General features: G+C 48.0%; 3 protein-coding genes across 3 annotated transcripts; all 3 read right to left on the bottom strand.

The window, feature by feature from the left end:
- Positions 1–3,003: 3,003 nt before the first annotated feature.
- Positions 3,004–3,759, bottom strand: LOC123142077 (mitochondrial import inner membrane translocase subunit TIM17-2). Its single transcript, XM_044561100.1, has one exon. The coding sequence runs from the start codon at positions 3,680–3,682 to the stop codon at positions 3,179–3,181; it is 504 nt and encodes a 167-aa protein (XP_044417035.1). The 5' UTR covers positions 3,683–3,759; the 3' UTR covers positions 3,004–3,178.
- Positions 3,760–11,225: 7,466 nt separating this feature from the next.
- Positions 11,226–11,897, bottom strand: LOC123142076 (mitochondrial import inner membrane translocase subunit TIM17-1-like). Its single transcript, XM_044561099.1, has one exon. It carries the CDS (start codon positions 11,796–11,798, stop codon positions 11,355–11,357), a length of 444 nt encoding a protein of 147 aa, XP_044417034.1. The 5' UTR covers positions 11,799–11,897; the 3' UTR covers positions 11,226–11,354.
- A 4,964-nt stretch (positions 11,898–16,861) lies between these two features.
- Positions 16,862–17,613, bottom strand: LOC123142075 (mitochondrial import inner membrane translocase subunit TIM17-2-like). Its single transcript, XM_044561097.1, has one exon. The coding sequence runs from the start codon at positions 17,443–17,445 to the stop codon at positions 16,954–16,956; it is 492 nt and encodes a 163-aa protein (XP_044417032.1). The 5' UTR covers positions 17,446–17,613; the 3' UTR covers positions 16,862–16,953.
- Between the last annotated feature and the right edge of the window lie 1,004 nt (positions 17,614–18,617).

The following is an 18,617-nucleotide window of genomic DNA, read 5'->3' as shown; positions in this document are numbered from 1 at the left end:
CCCACGGTTCGATTATTCTTCGAAACGTCTTACCGGACCAATCCATTCCCCAGCTATGGGAACTGATGTCACACACATTCAGAGGCACCGGGTCGCGGAGGCGAAGAAGGTTGTTCACAAACGTGCTGGAGCCTTTCGTGCCGTGGCAGGTGTCGGGGTCGTCGATGCGGAGGGCGGGCACGGACTTCCAGAGGGTGCGCCAGCGCCTGGCGAGCACGCACGTCCGCACGGCCTCGCAGGAAACCAGGAACGACATCACGTGTAGGAGGAGCTCGTCAAGGAGGGCGCTGAGGAGGTCCTCACCACCGGCCCTAGCCGTTTCCATGCTTCCCTCATCATCAAGCTGCTCAGACATTCCGTCGAGCGGGTGGCCTGCGCCGAAGCCGTGGAGTTGTTAGGCACAGAGTGAGTCGGTGAGGGAGAGCAAACACATGGAGAAGATAGACAAAGAATCCATGATCATCACTGGATCAGCTCACCTGTAGCCGCCGGCGAAAGGCATCGACGACGGTGCTTGCTTCTCAAGGCAAAGCAAGACATGAGACCTCCCTCAGCCTCAGGCCATCTCACTCTCTCAGTTTGTGAGTAGGAGAGGAAAGGCCAGCGTCTACACCAGCCAGCGTCTTCTCTATTTATATTAGTGTTAGCCCAACATTTGATTGATACAGCTAATCCTAGGATATTGTATACGGAGTACACAGCAACTAGTAATTAAGTACATTAATTACACCAGACTATTGACCGGATATTAACGGTGGGAGTATATGCTAGGAGATATTCTCGCCAGCAAGAGAGATGTAAGGAGTTTATTGCCGCAACCACTGCATCACGGGAAGATATCTAATGGAACCTTGCTATACATACCATGAATTTCCGTCCAACACTCAGTATGATTAGAGACAGATCATAGATGATCAGTTTGTGGGCCATAGCATCTGCTGTCTGGTCGTACCAGTGTCCAACGAAAAACAATCGTACGTAGAGCAGTTTCGTATCTAATGCACCGGAGCATTTGGTGCACTAATGCACCTGATCTCTGTGACATTCTTTAGAAGAATTAGAAAATAACTTTTTGAAGGGCGGAATGAGCATTAAAAAAAATTGAGGAGTACCATTGACGCAAATTTTTTGATCCAAATTCAAAAAACATATCTTGAAACAAAAAAATACAAATCACGATGTGAACAATAGCTAATGCAATATGGACGGACGTAGCTATTCTCAGCTCGAGCTCAAATGAGCGGAAAGTTTAGGTTAGGAAGGTGCTGCATCTTTTTTTTAGGGAAGGAAGGTGCGGTATCTGATACCATGTCGGAAGGATAGGCAATATTCAAAGGAACAATGAAAGTTTTGGGAGATTGACAGACAAACTGAAATTCCCAAGAAATAATGACCAATGAAAAATAGAAGAAATACATCAATTGTAAAACATCAAGAAAATTGGAAATATTCAAACATAAAGATTTGAGAATGTTGGAAGTAGTAGACAAATTACTGGAAAATCCCCAAAATTAATATATCAAGCAAAGAAAGAAATTTAGTAATATTCTTGAAATAAAAAATGTTTTTATTTAATAATGTAGCAGCTAGTCCTTAATGTAACTTTCCTAGTTGAAAAATGCTCAAATCATGAATCATGTCCATAGCTCAGGTCGTCTACGGATCTCCAGCTATATATGAATGTAAAATAGTTCAACCCAATCACCAATTAGATTAGCGCATATTCTCCACCCCGTCAAAGTCCCTTGTATTCGCCCGTGAATGTAGTATTATTGGTCTTAAGTGTGTTCTTATATATTTCGTGTTTTTGATTATCATCAGTGGCGGCATAGTTGAGTGGTAACCAGTGTAATCACAAGGAATAGGTTACGAGTTTGATTCTTGGTGCAAACTTGCTCCTTTTCTCAGAATTTTTATGCCGCGAGGCTCTGCAATAGATAGTGTCCTCGCGCCCAGTGAGTCGACCCAGCGTGTCATATCAACGCGCTCAACCGTACGCAGGCCGCGTATCGAGGTCTCGGCGCGGTGAGGTATTTAAAAAAAAAGATCATTCTGCCATTTATTTTGAAGGGGTATGAGTTAATCTCGACCATCTATTTGTTTAGGAGGGTGTACCGAAGTAGAAGTGATGGGTGCACAACGTTTACCTGAGCTACATTGTCAATGTAAACTGGTTGATTGGTGGGACGCGATAATGATGTATTCTGGTGGGCATTCTGGTTTTTCAAATCATTTTTTGTCATGAGTTTTCCGGTCTAGCGGACCAAAATGAAATTAATCAAGAAGAACCCTCGTGGTTGTGGTTTCGCTTGACCTTGTGGTGTGTGCGGCAGCTGTTTCTCATGGTGTCCATCCTATTGAGCATGTAACAAGTCAGTATTTTTTTTATTACGGAAACATTTAGTAAACAAGAATAGCCAGTCGACTGATCTTTTATTTTTATTTTTGCAAAAACTTGTATTACTTGAACTCAAGTGTTACAATCACGACGTATGATGTCAATGACTTCCTCTGGACCAGATCCAAGCCACACAGCTGTTCAAACTTGTGATCTTCCAAGTTGGTCATAAAATGACTAGCTAGGTTTTGACTACGCCGTATATGAGTAATACGTCGTGGCCGGGGCGTGGTGAGCTCGTCGGTGTTTTGCCGTGACATGAACAGCGACGCTGCATGGTGCAAGCAGAAGCCGGTGCTGCATGTTGGCCAACTGCAGCTCGTCGCACGAGAAGTGAGGATGCGGCGTTGCACAATTGCACTCGTACACATACCTGATAGCTGGCTAGAGTCAGCTTGCGGGGGAGAGATGGGGTCTTGGGATGAAAAGCAATGTCGTGGTCCAGGAATTGTTCGGCCAAAATCAACGCTAATCAACGGCTGGCTAGGCGGCTTATCTTTTCCTAAGATCAGCCGGCTGATTCCTAGCAGCCGCCTTTTTAATTTCTTCTATTTAAGTTTAGTCAAGATTTTTTTCTTGCTAGAAACAAATGAGCAAACATTAGATAATCCAAGAACCAGTTATATATTGCTGCAGCAGAAATTTCCATTGGAACACCTATTTAGCTACTTGCGTCGATGCCTTGCAACAGTAGCATTACAAGACAAGAATATAAGTTTTGTAATCGACGAGTTTACAGATGAAAAACTACAGTTTGACGACAGAAACTAATAACATGAATCAAACACGACGACGTGTGGCGTCGGGAATCCCGGCCGGGCAAGCAGCGGACTCAGAAGGGATGCGGCGATCGTCTTCCCGTGGTGGCCGTGAGGCAAGGAAGCGTTTTAAGCTATGTTCGGCCATGTCGAAGGCCACTCCTATGGCGGCACCCATGAGCCCGGAGCGGGCGACCGCGCGCGGCCCGCGATGCATGGAGAAGAGGGCGTCGGTGACGCCCCATGCGACGGTGGATTCATAGGGGTAATCCGGTGACACATGGGTCACGGCGCACCTAACCGATTGGACGACGCCAAACCATGCTGCACAACTGCCGATGCTGCGCGCGTTCTTGGGGACCGCGAGGACTCCGCCGGAGAGGCGGCTCCCGCTCGGCGACTTCCAGGCGCCCTCGACGAAGTTGCAGGCGGAGCCGAAGATGGCGCCGGCGATGGCGTGGTCGCGGACCTGCTCGACGATGCTAGGCGGCGGCGGCTGCTCGGTCGTCGGTCTTGTCGTGTCCATCGACCTGTTGGTCGGTTTCCGGCGGCCGAGAGGCTTGGATTACAAAGTTGGCGAAGCGATCTAAATCGAGGGTTTGCACTTTTGGACGTCTACAGCCGAGTCTAGTCTGTTGGCAATATATTGGAGAGTTCCCAGGTCCAACCCTCTACATGTAACGGGTACGAGTCGGTCACTGCGATTTCCAAGCCCGTTTCGTTGCTGTTTCCAATACAATTTTTCATCTAATACATGATGGAATATTGCGTGACAGATGTAGCCTTCAAAGCCTGTGCTCAACTGGCATCTCTTTGGTGAGAAGGTGTCCCATTTTGTAAAAGTTTTGGTTGTGATAATTTATTTGGACGGAAACTGTAAGCACCGGAATCGATCTAGGGGAAGAAGCTAGGGTTCATGGCAAAAGGGAATTCGGTGGCGTGTATTTCCTCCCAACCTCCCTCACAGCCACCGTTCTTTACAGCTCGGCCGAAGCTGCCGTCCAAATCCTAGCTGAGTACAACCGAACGTTACAAGTTTGTATTTAAACTACCGAGTCCACTCTGGGCCGTCGTTCCACTTGGGCTTCATCTTGATTCGAGTGGGCCGCGCCACAGGCCCACTCGGAGTCTTGGGCCTAGCAGCTGTTTCGTCATTTGCCGGATGAGGAACAGTATCTGAACCTGTTGTCGCTTGGTGTCGATCTTCAGGGCTTGCCTCCCGTTGTCGATCTTCAGGACTTGCCTCCTGTTGGTTAGCGTCGCTGACAATCCTCCCTCCTTGAGAGCCGGCTTGTCCCCAAGCCGGAGCACGGGGGAACTGTTGCTTGATATACTCCAAATCTTCCCAGGTTGCATCCGTAGGTGAAGAGTCAGACCACTGTACCAGTCCTCGAATGACAGTGCGCTTACCCACCTGACACACCTTTCGTTGCAAAACCGCAACTGGAAACTGAAGTGCAGCGTGAGGTGTAGGCAGTGAGTGACTGATAACAGCTTCTCGCGGCAGAAATCTTTTCAACTACGAAACATGGAACACAGGATGCAATCGACTAGTTACTGGAAGATCCAACCTGTATGCTCTGTTCCCTATCTTTTCCAAGACATGAAAAGGCCCATAAAATTTGAAAGCAAGCTTATGGTTTGCTCTGGAATAAAGTGACAACTGGGCATACGGTTGCATCTTGAGGAACACCTGATCTCCAACAGCAAAACTTCGATCAGACCTGCTCTTGTCTGCTTGACTTTTCATTCGTTGTTGTGCTCTCAACAGATGCTGCCTGGCTGTCTCTGTAACTGCCTGAGGAGACTGCAACCATTCTTGCATTTCCATTGGAGCAATCGTATCAGACTCACTAATGCCAAGTATCTGGGAGTATACCCATACAGGATTTCAAAAGGAGACTTCCCCAGAGCAGAATGCCAGTTAGAATTATACCAGAATTCACACAAAGATATCCATTTACTCCACTTGTTAGGTTGAGCACTGATGAAACACCTAAGATAACACTCAACCTGCTGGTTCACTCTTTCAGCCTGCCCATCTGTCTCAGGATGATTTGCTGTGCTCATATTAAGTTGAGTTCCTGTTCTAGTAACCAACAATTTCCAGAAAGCACTAGTAAAAATGGGATCTCTGTCAGAAATAATGATCTTTGGCATTCCATGCAACTTGTAGACATTATCCAGAAATACCTCAGCCACTTTCTGAACATTAAAAGGATGCTTCAAGGGAATAAAGTGGCCATACTTGGAAAACTTATCATTCACAACCAGGATGCAGTTATATTGAGAAGATTGAGGAAGACCACTGATAAAATCCATTGAAATAGTGTCCCAAGCCCGGTGAGGCATTGGCAATGGTGACAGCAGACCAAGATAAGGAACCCTTTCAGGTTTAGCTTTCTGACAAACTAAACAAGACTATACTTGAGTCAAAATGAACTTCTTCATCCCATGCCAAGAGAAAAGAGCATGTATTCTTTTGTATGTAACTGGGAAACCTGAATGCCCACCCAAGGGACTATCATGGAAGGCAGCAAAATTTTTCTGATGGAGGGCAGGGACAGGACCTATCCAAATGCTCTGCTTATTCTTCAGCAGCCCATGCACCAGACTGTATGGTGGTTTAGAAGCTGGTTGGATAGCCAATTGTTGCAATATAGCTAAAGCTTTCTCATCATGCTGATAACTATCTATAATTTCAAGGAGCCAAGCAGGTTGATTACTGGAGATGGAATATAGTTGGGATTGATCTGGAGGCCTTCTAGATAAAGCATCAGCTGCAGTATTTTCCACACCTTGTTTGTACTGAATTTGATAATTTAATCCCAGTAACTTAGTAAGACATTTCTGCTGCCAGACTGTATGCAATCTCTGATTCTGTAAATGGGCCAAACTCCTTTGATATGTTTTGATAATAAACTGCTGTACTTGCAGATAGGGCCTCCATTTATTCACTGCTAACAAGATAGCCAAATATTCTTTTTCATACACTGACAGAGCTCTGTTCTTGGGGCCCAATGTTTTACTAACAAATGCTAATGGGTGGCCTTGTTGCATCAGCACTGCACCAATACCATATTCACAACCATCAGTTTCTATCATGAAGGGCTTGGTAAAATCTGGTAAGGCCAACACAGGAGCAGACACCAGTGCTTGTTTGAGTGTTACAAAAGCTTCCTCTCTTATACTGGTCCAGACAAAAGGAATTCCTTTCTTAAGCAAGTCAGTCAGTGGTGTTGCAATTATCCCATAGTGTTTAATGAATTTCCTGTAGTAACCACTCAATCCAAGGAAACCTCTCACCTCCTTCACATTCTGTGGAGTAGGCCATTGCTGAACAACCACTATCTTGTCAGGGTCAGTAGACACCCCCTCTGCAGAAATGACATGCCCCATATATGCTATCTTGGGTTGAGCAAAGTCACACTTAGACATTTTCACTTTCCACTGCTCCTTGTGCAAAATAGACAGCACCTCATCTAAATGTTTCCAATGCTCTCTCAATGTTTTACCGAATACCAAGATATCATCAAAGAATACCAATGCACACTTCCTCAAAACAGGAGAAAGATACAAATTCATTGTCCCCTGAAATGTTCCTGGTGCTCCTGTCAGACCCATGCCCATTACATTAAATTCATAATGGCCATTATGAGTCTGAAAGGTTGTTTTATATTCCTCCCCTGGTGCTAACCTGATCTGATAATATCCAGCTTTTAAATCAGTTTAGAAAACCAACAAGCTCCTGCCAACTCATCCAGAAGTTCATCTATGACAGGCACTGGATATTTGCTTTTCAGCGTTATGGCATTCAAGTGTCTATAATCAATTACCATCCTCCAAGTGCCTTCTTCTTTTTTCTTGACCAATAACACAAGGGAAGAAAAAGCACTGTTGCTATGCCTAATCATCCCTGAATCTTGAGCAATACTGTCAGTGGATGTTGTTTCTTCTGATTGAATATGATCAATAAGTTCCTGGACTATATGCAGCTGAACTGATGATTTGCATACATGATCCTTGGACCACTTCTCACCACAAACAAAACACAATCCCTTAGACCTACGAAAATTCCTTAAGGCAGACCACTTATCTTCAGTCTGAACTGGTTTCTGAACTTCCAAACCGCGTTTATCCTCATAACTACGAGTTCTGTGAGGTGGCAGTGGTAAAGGCATATGACCCGATTTAGCAGCTGGAACTTGATTCAGAGGTGTAATTCCTTCCCCCAACTCCTCATGCAACAGGGCTAAATCATATGCTGCATCCAGATCACGTGGTTTCTGCAGAGCAACGGCAACACGGACACCAGGTTTAAGACCATCAAGGAACCTGGTAGTGTAATGCAATGAATTTTGTGCCTCCTCATACGCAGACAATTGATCATACAAATCAGCAAAACGCTCCACATAATGAGCTACGGAGGACGTCTGAGCAATCCGTAACAACTGACGCAACAATGTATGATGTTGATTTCGGCCAAAACGGCTCTGCAAACTCTGACATAATTTAGACCAACTTGCCTGCGGTTGACGATGCTGCATAGATTCCAACCAGCGAGCAGCAGCACTCTCAAATTGAGCCGTTGCCAGGGAGATCCACCGATGAGTCGGAGTACACCACAAGCGGAACTGATCTTCACAACGCGTTTTCCATAAGCGCGGGTTTGCTCCATCAAATCTCGGCAATTCCAAGCGAGCACCAAATGCAAACGAATCAGCAGTATCAAAGGAATGCGCCTCACGGCCCATAGAATGACGGAATTGTAGACTGGACTCGCGCACACCTCTGACCGGAGGAGGGACATAAGTATTATGCGCCTTCCCCCGGTGATCGTGGTCGAAGCCGAGGGAATCAGTCGGGGCACCGCCGCGACCATTTCCAGCCAAGCCCGATGGTGAGGGAGCTTCATGTCGCGAAGGGTTCGCCTTCGAGCTGTTGCCGCGGATCTGCTCCAAGTCCAGCATGAGCTCATCGCGGACCCCGTCCATTCGCGAGGAAATCAAGCCGTCAAGGGTCGTGGTACTCGTAGCGATCAGCTTCTCCATGGCCTTGAGGAGATCCACACCCTGTTCCTTGAAACGCTTGTCGAGGTCGACCGCGAGATCCGCGCGGAGAAGCTCGTACACGCCACGCCCATCCTCCGACAGCTTCTCCATCGCCGCCGCTCGCTGTCGATCCCGCCACCGCATCTCGTGGTGATGTTGGGGAAGCGCCAGGACCGCCGAATCTGATACCAAGTGTAAGCACCAGAATCGATCTAGGGGAAGAAGCTAGGGTTCATGGCGAAAGGGAGTTCGGCGACGTGTATTTCCTCCCAATCTCCCTCACAGCCACCGCTCTTTACAGCTCGGCCGAAGCCGCCGTCCAAATCCTAGCTGAGTACAACCGAACATTACAAGTTTGTATTTAAACTACCGAGTCCACTCTGGGCCGTCGTTCCACTTGGGCTTCGTCTTGATTCGAGTGGTCCGCGCCGTAGGCCCACTCAGAGTCTTGGGCCTAGCTGCTGTTTCGTCATTTGCCGGATGTGGAACAGTATCTGAACCTGTTGTCGCTTGGTGTCCATCTTCAGGGCTTGCCTCCCGTTTTCGATCTTCAGGACTTGCCTCCTGTTGGTTAGCGTCGCTGACAGAAACAAATTCATTGTGTTTGTGACGATGTTCAGAGTGTACAATCGTCCAACAATTACACTTGGAAAGAAAGAAACCATATGTTTCTCCCCATGTTTCTCAATTGTGTTTGGCTCATGTTTATTTAGTTGTTTGGCAGAATGGCATGATCATACACATCATGCTGCTCTCTCTACGGTTCAGTAATTTTGCACCTTATATTAAGAAAGTATTGAGCAAATCGCTCTAGTTTGCATGCGTACTCCTTCACCTCTTGTCGCGAGTCCATGGGTGATTAGGGTTTCTTGACCTTCCATCAGTGCGCCGTCATTGGTCCGGCTCATCTCCGGTGGCCTTAGGGCCATGGAGGCATAGCGGACCCCGGCCCTTGTTGATGGTAGGGTTCCTGCTTTCGGTTTTAGGCATGTTTTACGTCGACCAGAGTTTGTGTCCTGCTTAAGAAGGTGTGGCAGCGATAGCTCAGCTCCCTAGAGATGAAATAAGGTCCTCACGGACTAGACCCTATCCCGGCGGTCTGAGTATCGTTGGAGGGAGTGGGGAGGTGTGTCTCCAGCACACAACCAACACCAATACACCCACACACAGGAAGCACTCACATGGCATATTATATTTCCCGCCTTCGTTGACCACCACTACTACCTCAAAGCCTTTCTCAATAAGTTTCATCTCTATCTTTAATTTAATGCATAACTTTTATTTAATAAATTAGAGGAGGCTTTGGTACGCACCAAATTAAACTAATCATATTCTAGATGAGCATATCAAATACCAAATCATTTGCCTCAAAAAGTAGACTGCAAATTTGATGTTCTTTGATGATTATAATATTTATGCTATTTGAAGTGCAAGTAAAATCATACACATGTTGTCTATTTATTAATGAACCCAACTTGCAAGACAAATTTGGCATACGGTAGAAGTCTATATAATCTTACCTAATACTAGTACACTAGAGACCACTATTGATATTTTTTGTAAATTGTATGCTTTATAAATCTTCACCATGATATTTAATAATATTAATATATATATATGAACACACACATGTAAATATATATTAAACTGCATAACAAAGAGAGAACACTATATATATTATTTAGGAACATTTTTATGTCGTTAACTATGCTAGCTAAATAATACAAAATTTTACAACTCCCTCTGTTGTACTAAAGTTCCGATAGGTAATATAAATCAGAGGGAGTAATTAAAACTACAGTATTATAAAACAAATAAGTATTAAAGTTTATTATAAATATCCAATGAAGCAACCTGTGTTTTACGCGGTCATGGTCGCCAATGGATATAGCAGACATCCTGCCTGGCTATGTTATTCAAAGCGGTAATCTATGTGATATATGGTATACCGGTCTTAGCCGACAAGACAAACAATCCGGAAATGGTCAACAACAGAATAAGTGTCATGTTTGATTTCAATTTCGTAGTCGACTTCCTTTTTCATGTCTTCGCCGACTATCTAATTCAATTCTGATTTGACATGATAGTCTTCGAAAAGGTATGATCACGCACTTACATGAATATATCACGATGTTTTCCGGTTTTTGCATGTATTTGATGTCTATCTTCAAAACGGTAATTAAGCTCAACTGCACTCCGTAATGTGGTGTCTTGATAGAGTTGTGCACTAACCATTTTTTGCCTGACTTTTTATATCACACTGTTCTAGTTTATATAATAGGCTCAAACTATATGATTTGACTCAAACACATAATCCTCTACTGATTTAACATTAAAGATATCACTGTTTAACGAAGCTTCTTTCCCTCGAAAAGACTAGAGTAGGAAACAGAGCCCTTGAATGGAACGCCGAGAAAAAAAAGCTTCTGCATGACTCTTACTGCGTCTTCCTTGATTTAGTACCCCAAGTGCTCCCACAAAGGGCAGTAGGGTGAGAGCCCCTCGCAGCCTCGCAGAACAAACAATAGACTCCGTCCAGCTCCATGCCAAAACCCTGGTAGATCTTGCCAAAGTGCCACCGAGACACAAATGCGTCCTTGGGGTCTCGGCACAGGTACACGATGTGATGGCCGCTACATGAGCTTGTCGTCTCCAGCGGAAGCAGCGATAAGGGAACATGCATGGAAAGAAGGCGAGGAGAGGCAAGTGCGTTGAGGTGGGCATGGTCCGCAAAAGGGCTACGAAACTCGACGCACGACACGAGGTGCTGACAGTTGAGGGTGGTTTGTGAGGAGGGGGTGGTAGCCGAAGCTCGGTGTGGGTGTTATTTTTTTCTTGATGTGGATGTGTTGAGATGGAGTGCAAATTGTTTTGGGGAGATGCATGGTTTAAGGAGTTAAAATTTTAGAGAAGGGCTACGCTTCTGCTTCTTTGTCCGAAAGTTTTGCCCGGTTGTTTCGCATGAGAACGAGAGTACTGATGGGCCGATGCCTTGACAGTAATAACATTACAAGAATATTGGCTTTATACTTTAATTTATAGATGAAAAATTACAGTTTGACAAGCAAGCAAAGTAAACACAAACTAACATCAACCAAAGTATCAAACAAGACGTGTCGCGCCAGGAATCCCGGCCGGGCAAGCAGCCTACTCAGGTGGGATGCAGCGATCGTCTGCCCGTGGACGCGAGGCAAGGTAGCGTTGTAAGCTATATTCAAGCATGTCGGGGACCACGCCAACGACGGCTCCTCTGAGGCCGGAGCGGCCGGCCGCGCGCAGCCCGTGGCGCACGGAGAAGAGGGCGTCGGTGACGCTCCAGGCGACCGTGGTTTCAAAGGGGTAGTCCGGGGCCACGGCGCACCTGACCGACTTGGCGGCGCCATACCAGGCCGCAAAGCTGCCGATCCTGAGCGTGTTGCTGCGGACCGCCAGAGCCCCGCCGGAGAGGCGGCTCCCGCTCGGCGAGTTGGTGGCGCCCTCGAGGAACTTGTATACGGAGCCGAAGATGGCACCGGAGATTGCGTGGCCGCGGACCTGTTGGATGACGCTAGGTGGCTGCGGCTGCTCGGTCGTCGGCCCTGTCGTGTCCATCGGCTGGCTTCTGGCGGTGGAGCGAGGTGGGGGTGGCTGTGGCTTGGATTACGAATTGGCGAAGCGATCTGAATCGGGGGTTTGCGCTTCGGTCGTCCAGAGTCGAGTCTAGCGCAGACGGCAATATATGGAGTTCCCACTTCCCACGTCGATCCTGCATTCTACATGCACTATGAGTCGGTTGTCCGCTGTTTCCAAGCCCGTTGCGCTGCTGTTTCCAGAATTCCAGTACGCGTGTGCGTATATAGAGTTTCCTTTCAATACGACTGACTTGACTCATACCTATACGGAAGACAAGGACTTTGTACGAGCGGGTGTATCGATCGGTAGCACCAGTCATCACTTGTTTGTTTGTTGGGAGCAACCGAAGGAGGGAAACACGCGCGCGTCATACGTATTTTTTGGACTCCCTCGCTTGTGACCCGGGAGGCACAATGTGTCTTCGTTTTGCATCAGAGCATCTCCAACGGCCGCGTTAAATAAGCGCCCGCCACAAATTTGTCCTTTTTAACGCGCGTGCAATCGATATAGGGGCTTCAGCGGACGTGCAATAAGCGCACACGGCATATAGAGTTGGGTGCGCGGTCCGAATCGCCCTCGCGCGCTGTGTATTTGGTGCGCCCGCTTCCGCGCGCAGCACACTCGAGCACTCGCGCCGCACTCTCTCCGCCGCGCCACCTTCGCCCCGCCCGTGCCGCCGCCGGCGAATTACCCCGATGGACGCCCGCGCCGGCACCCCCCTCACCCCTTCCTACACCCGCGTCCCCTCCGCGGCCGCCGCCACCGCCGCAAACCCTAGCGCGGGGAGCTTTGGCTTAGCCTCCGCCGGAGCTCCTCCAAGCACCGGCATTGCGCGCGGCCTTTTCATGCCGCCACGGATGACCTCGGCGGCGGGTGGCGTAGCGCTGGCGCCCGCCGTGAAGTCACGTGCCCCCTCTCAAAGCTCCCAAATGCGGCGCGGCCGAAGAAGGGCAAGGTATCCGCGAAGAAGAATAAGATGGCGGACGGCTCCGGCTCCTCGAAGCCGTCGAGGAAGAAGCTTGCAGGGAGAGCGACGGGCGGGCGGCTACCGAAGCGCCGACGAGCTCACTTGTTGAGCCGGAGGCCGGCGCGCACAAGGTGTTCGAGGAAATGCCTCAAAGGTATAAAATTTCGCCAACTTTTTGTTATTGTTATTTTTCGAATGCATACATATAGATAGCTTATTTGCTTCGTTGTATATACTTTGTAGTTTCAATGATGAGGTATATATGTCAACTATGGGTGTTGGCTCCAACAATTCGCATTGGTCTCAAACCAATGACATGCATTTCGATGACCATGAGTTCGAGGTGGACGAGGATGGTGAGGGCATTGTCGACGCACCGAAAGGAAGAGGAGGCAACTACACCAATGAGGAAGACGTTTTGCTATGCAATACTTGGTTGCAAGTGTCGAGGGATCCATCCATTGGAGGTGATCAAAGTAGAGATGTTATTGGAACCGGATGAAGGAGCACTTTGATCTACACAACAAGAGTGGAATTGACCGCTCGGAACGATCTCTTCGCTCCCGGTGGTCGACAATCAACCGAGATTGTCAAAAGTGGGCGGCCGCACAAAAGGCGATTGACAAGTTGAACCCAAGTGGCACTAATCATGAAGATAGGGTAAGTGCCATTTTCATCCATGTTCATCATGCTTGTTGTTGGTGTTTGTAGTGCTAACTTGTTTTGTTTTTATGTAGTTCAATATTGCACAAAACTTGTTCAAAGGAGAGGAGAAGAAGATCAAGAAAGGGAGACCATTTACCTTGCCTCATTGCTATGAAACATTGAAGGATGATGAGAAATGAAAGAAGCGTGATGATATGGATGATTTGGATATGAGCAACAAACACAAGCGAACAATTGATTTGGATGATGATGAGGAGGAGGCATCAAGTGATGACGGCAAGAGAAGCCCCACACCAAACTCGGTTTCATACTCGAAGCCAAAACGACCGGATGGGTGCAAGAAAGACGCAAAAAAAAGAAGAAGAGGAAAGGAGATGATGAGCTCAAAAATGCTATGGAAGCTATTGTGAAGGCAATAAAAGAAGCGAACGAGGTGAGGAAGATGGCAAGGAACCAAGATGCCACGGCCGAGGAGAGGAGGTTGGCGGCCAAGGAGAGGAGGGTGGCGGCCGAGGAGAGGAAGGTGACATTGAAGGAGAGGAAGGTGGGCATGGAGGAGCAATCTAGGTTGTTGGATTGGGAGAAGTACTTGTTCTTCATGGACACATCTATCCTCAATGAGGCGCAAAAGGAGTATGTCAATCTTGCCCGTGAAGAAGTCTTGATGCAAAAAAGAGCCATGATTCGCAGCATGGGTGGCGGTGGCTTTGGCGGTATGGGTGGCGGTGGCCTTGGCGGCATGGGAGGCATCGATGGCTTCGGAGCTACCATGGGCGGCATGGGTCCCATGGGTGGCTTTGGAGCTACCATGGAGACCATGGGAGGCATGGGTGGCTTCGGAGCACCTCCGGGCGGCATGGGCGGCATGGGAGGCATGAGTTTTGCGTCTCTCATGAGAGGCATGGGAGCACCTCTAGGCAGCATGGGCGGAATGTCTTCCGGTGTGCCTCTCACACCTTCGCATGAAGATGCGGTTGAAGATCTTGCCAACACCTTCCGAGCTACACATGATGATGCGGTGCGCGACAATGAAGATGAGGAGGAAGAATCGTGTTCGGAGGAGGAGGATGAATTGGAGGAAGATGAGGACGAGGCTTGATTGTTGATGTGTCATTCGTTGGTGTGAATTTTGTGTCATGAACTTGGTTCGAATTTTGAACTTGGTTGGATGATGTTGTGGGCATGAATTTGAACTTGTGGGCATAAACTTTTATATCATCATGAACTTGTTTGTGTGATATAATTAAATTATGCAATGTCTTTGTTTTGATGTTTGAAATTCATTTTGTGTTCAAAATACAACATATGGCAAGCGTCGGCTGCTCGCGCACGCTGTATTTTAGCGCGCCTGCTAGAGCTACGCCCGCGCTAAAATTTACAACGGCCGCTGAAGCCAGCGCTCCCCGCCGCGCCAAAACAGATGACGGCGTGCTGCAAACGCATTTTTAACACGCCTCGCGTTGGGCGGCTGTTGGAGATACTCTCACTATAAAGTGATGATGGCACGCGCCGGTGTTCGATCGCTAGACTGTCTCCTTTCCTAGTCAACAGAAAGTTGAGAACCAATCTAGGATTTCTCTCTCCTTCCTTATCCCTTTGCGGCTAGGGAACTCTCTCCTCCACATAAACGCTGCTCTTGAAAGTTGAGATTGCTGCTCAGCCCACATAAACGCTCCTCTTCAACGTTGAGAACGCTGCTCCGCCCACATAAACACGCTTTTCCCCCACCAGAAGCAAACATGTTTCTTCACGAGAAGCAAATATGTGCCTCTCGTGGAAGCTATTGACGTATAAATGTATTGCCTAATCTCTTCCATCAGATCGGTTTTTTGGTTCCATTAGCTAGAGCATGAACTTGTACATAAGCAAACCTGTTTGTCCACGTGGTAGAAAAAAACCTGTTTGACAACTGTGTCTCTCGCAAAAGCAAACCTATGCCCCCTCTCACAGAAGGATAATTCATTATTAATATAATAATAATAATAATAATAATAATTATTATTATTATTTCATCCATGTTTATTTGCTTTTCTCTGTCATAAATATATTGTAGTATAAACGATACATCATCTTAATTTTTGTGCATTCCCGGGGCAAAAATACATGTAAAAGAATCAAAAAGATCATTAGAGTATAAACTTCGCATCATGGACCTATCCCTCAAACAATTTCATCGATCGAAGGGTGATGTTCCTTCTATGGAATACAAAATCATTGTAGTACAAAATAGTCGTAGTTTATATGTTATCTAGAAAAGGTAAACATGATTTCCATATAATTTCACGCAATTTCACATTTTTATAAAACCTAAAACACGAAAAGAACGCGCTGGATAAAATAGAATCCTAATACAAAATTTGGTCCCTTGAAAAAACTGGTCATTGGTTAGATAGTTCCATGGACAGCAAAGTTCGGCAATCACCTAGCCTTAAAATAGAAATAGTTTCATGGCTAAAACAATTTGGGCCAGAGCATATTTTTGAATTTGGCCCAAACTCACGATGCGCACCGTCCGATCTGCGGTCTAGATCTGTTGTGGGATGAGCAAAACCAGCTATCCGAAATCAATTCCGAGTTTGCTCTACCAGGCCACCTGTCCGGAGGATGCGCGGGCCGCCGTCCTTGATGGCAGGGGCGGTGGTCGGGGACGGCGGCATGCATAGTGGCCGGGAGATGGCGTTTGCGCGTGAGACGGCGGCGAAGGCGCGGTAGCAAGGTAATGGAGGCTACCCTCGGTGCCGCCTTGCACAGGGGCGGCCCGCGCGGCACGGAGGCCAATGAGGCATCCGTCTCCCATATGATTGTAAGCCAGATCAGTATGATTCTCCGTCGATATATATTTTGCTTTAATATTGATCGTTTTGGAATATACATGATGGTAATTGGTCATCGAGTGCGAGATCGAGGAGCAACTCGTGGCGGAGCGTGTCGATGAGGGCGCACTCGTCGTCATCTACGTTTACCCCCTCTTGGTCGAGGAGCACCTCACAATCAAGCATTGTTGACACCACAAGCGAGGCCGAGGGCTATTGCCCAGCGTGCATGGTGAAGAAAAGGCGAGAGGGGAGTGGTTTGCTGAGCTCAACGGGTGCCCACGGTGCCAAGGCACTGGGCTCCAACAAGGGCAAGGTGACATCTTCTGCGACGAGGATTGGGGTTAATTGCGTGACAAGTTAGGTTTACTTTGAGTGCTTTCGAGTTCAGTGTGGCAGTATTATGTATAATTTTGAGAGGTTAAAAATTCTGCGAAAGAACCAGATGCTAAATTTTGCTCGCATGAGAGAATTAAGGAAGAGTGGATGGGCCAGGAAACACAGTTTCTTATTGCACATAATTTTCCATAGGAACACCTGCTAGCTATAGCTACTTGCGCCCATGCCTTGTAACAGTAACACTCTACAAGAATATATATTCGCTTTCATATACTCTAATTTATGGATAAAAAATTACAGTTTGACAGGCATGCAAAGTACTCCTCAAACACAAACAAAGTAACATGGATCAAGCATGACATGTGTCGGCGGGAATCCCAGCCGGGCAAGCAGCCGACTCACGGGCTATGCGGCGCTCCTCTGCCCGTGACCGCCGTGAGGCAAGGAAGCGTTTTACGCCATACTGGGCCATGTCGGCGACCACGCCTAGGGCCGCACCTCTGAGCCCGGATCGGCAGGCCGCGCGCCTCCCGTGGCGCATGGCGAATAGGGCGTTGGTGGCGCCCCAGGCGACCGTGGTTTCAAAGGGGTAGTCTGGGGCCACGGCGCACCTGACCGACTTGGCGGCGCCATACCAGGCCGCAAAGCTGCCGATCCTGAGCACGTTCCTCGGGACCGCCAGAGCCCCGCCGAAGAGGCGGCTCCCGCTCGGCGACTTGGTGGCGCCCTGGGAGAAGTACACGGCGGAGCCTAAGATGCCGCCGGAGATTGCGTGACGGCGGACCCGTTCGATGAGGCTAGGCGACGGCATCTTCTCGGTCGTCGGTGTTGTGGTGTCCATCGATCAATCGGCTTGTTTGTTGGTCGGCTTCGGGTGACGGAGAGACTTGGATTACTAGTTGGCGAGGCGATCTAAATCGGGGGTTTGCACTTTCGACGTCGGGTCGAGTCTCGGGAGGTTTGCAATATACGGAGTTCCCACGTCCCGCCCTCTACGTGTACGAGTCCGTCGCTGCGCTGTGTCCAAGCCCGTTGCGTTGCTGTTTCCTATACGTGTGTACATAGAGTTTCCAATTAATACGACTGGCTTGATTTCATGCTACTACGGAAGGCAAGGACTTTGTACAAAGAACGTTCCGCTGTCGCTCCGTGCGGGGCTCAATATGGTTCAGATTTGGGCAAGCCCGATGCTACGCATCATCCGGCCGATCCCTTCGCGGGATCAACCGCCTCCCCAGCCACTCGATCGATCCCTCAGGATGCGTCATCAGCCATCGGATCCACCGAGTCAGCTTTCATGAGCATATGGGTGCTCAGGCCGTGGTCGCATCATTTCGATATGGGACTTTTTTTTAATGTTGGCACGAGAGCTGCCAAATTCATGGATCAGAAAAGGGTATTACAAGCAACACCCCCATAGGAGTAATGCATCGCATAAGACGAGCGCTAAAAAGAAAGAAATGGAAAGGCGTTACTCAGTTTATCGAGGAAAACCGGGCGAAAACCTAAACAACACCTAACAAGACTAGGCCTAAAGCACCACGAAACATACAACACGTCAGAAGGCCAACACCCCACAACACACCCGGCCAGGCACTCGACCGCTTTCACCACTACCAAAGTGCACTCCGAAAACCGTTGTATCAATTTTGGCTGCCACTAGCATATCCAAAAAACTTGACGACATCAAAGAGGAACGCTATGTCCGAAAGAGCAAACATATGCCGCCTCAATCCCGTGAGGTTGGCAGACATAAGTCGCCTGAGGCACTTTGCATGTAGAGGGTGCTTCTGCTGCTCGCACGGAGATGCTACACAAGCCGTCGCCAACCACCTACATGAGAACTGAGTCCCTCTGACCGAGTCTATCTTCAAGACGATGTCCTCAAGAGGAGACACGACAACGAGCAAAGCCGATAGTGTCGTTATCATCCGACCCGGCTGACCGGACCTAGGGTTTCCCCCGAGAATGTCGAGCAAGGGAAGGGAGGGACTACAACATCGATGCCTCCAA

The sequence above is a fragment of the Triticum aestivum genome, chromosome 6D (assembly GCF_018294505.1).
Source record: "Triticum aestivum cultivar Chinese Spring chromosome 6D, IWGSC CS RefSeq v2.1, whole genome shotgun sequence".
In the NCBI taxonomy this organism is placed as follows: Eukaryota; Viridiplantae; Streptophyta; class Magnoliopsida; order Poales; family Poaceae; genus Triticum; species Triticum aestivum.
The sequence above is the reverse complement of the archived record's forward strand: the minus strand, read 5'-3'. Positions and strand labels throughout refer to the sequence as shown.

Excerpts from the sequence above, each read along its gene's own strand:
- LOC123142077 (XM_044561100.1), bottom strand. The coding sequence starts at position 3,682 with ATGGACACGACAAGACCGACGACCGAGCAGCCGCCGCCGCCTAGCATC.
- LOC123142076 (XM_044561099.1), bottom strand. The coding sequence starts at position 11,798 with ATGGACACGACAGGGCCGACGACCGAGCAGCCGCAGCCACCTAGCGTC.
- LOC123142075 (XM_044561097.1), bottom strand. The coding sequence starts at position 17,445 with ATGGACACCACAACACCGACGACCGAGAAGATGCCGTCGCCTAGCCTC.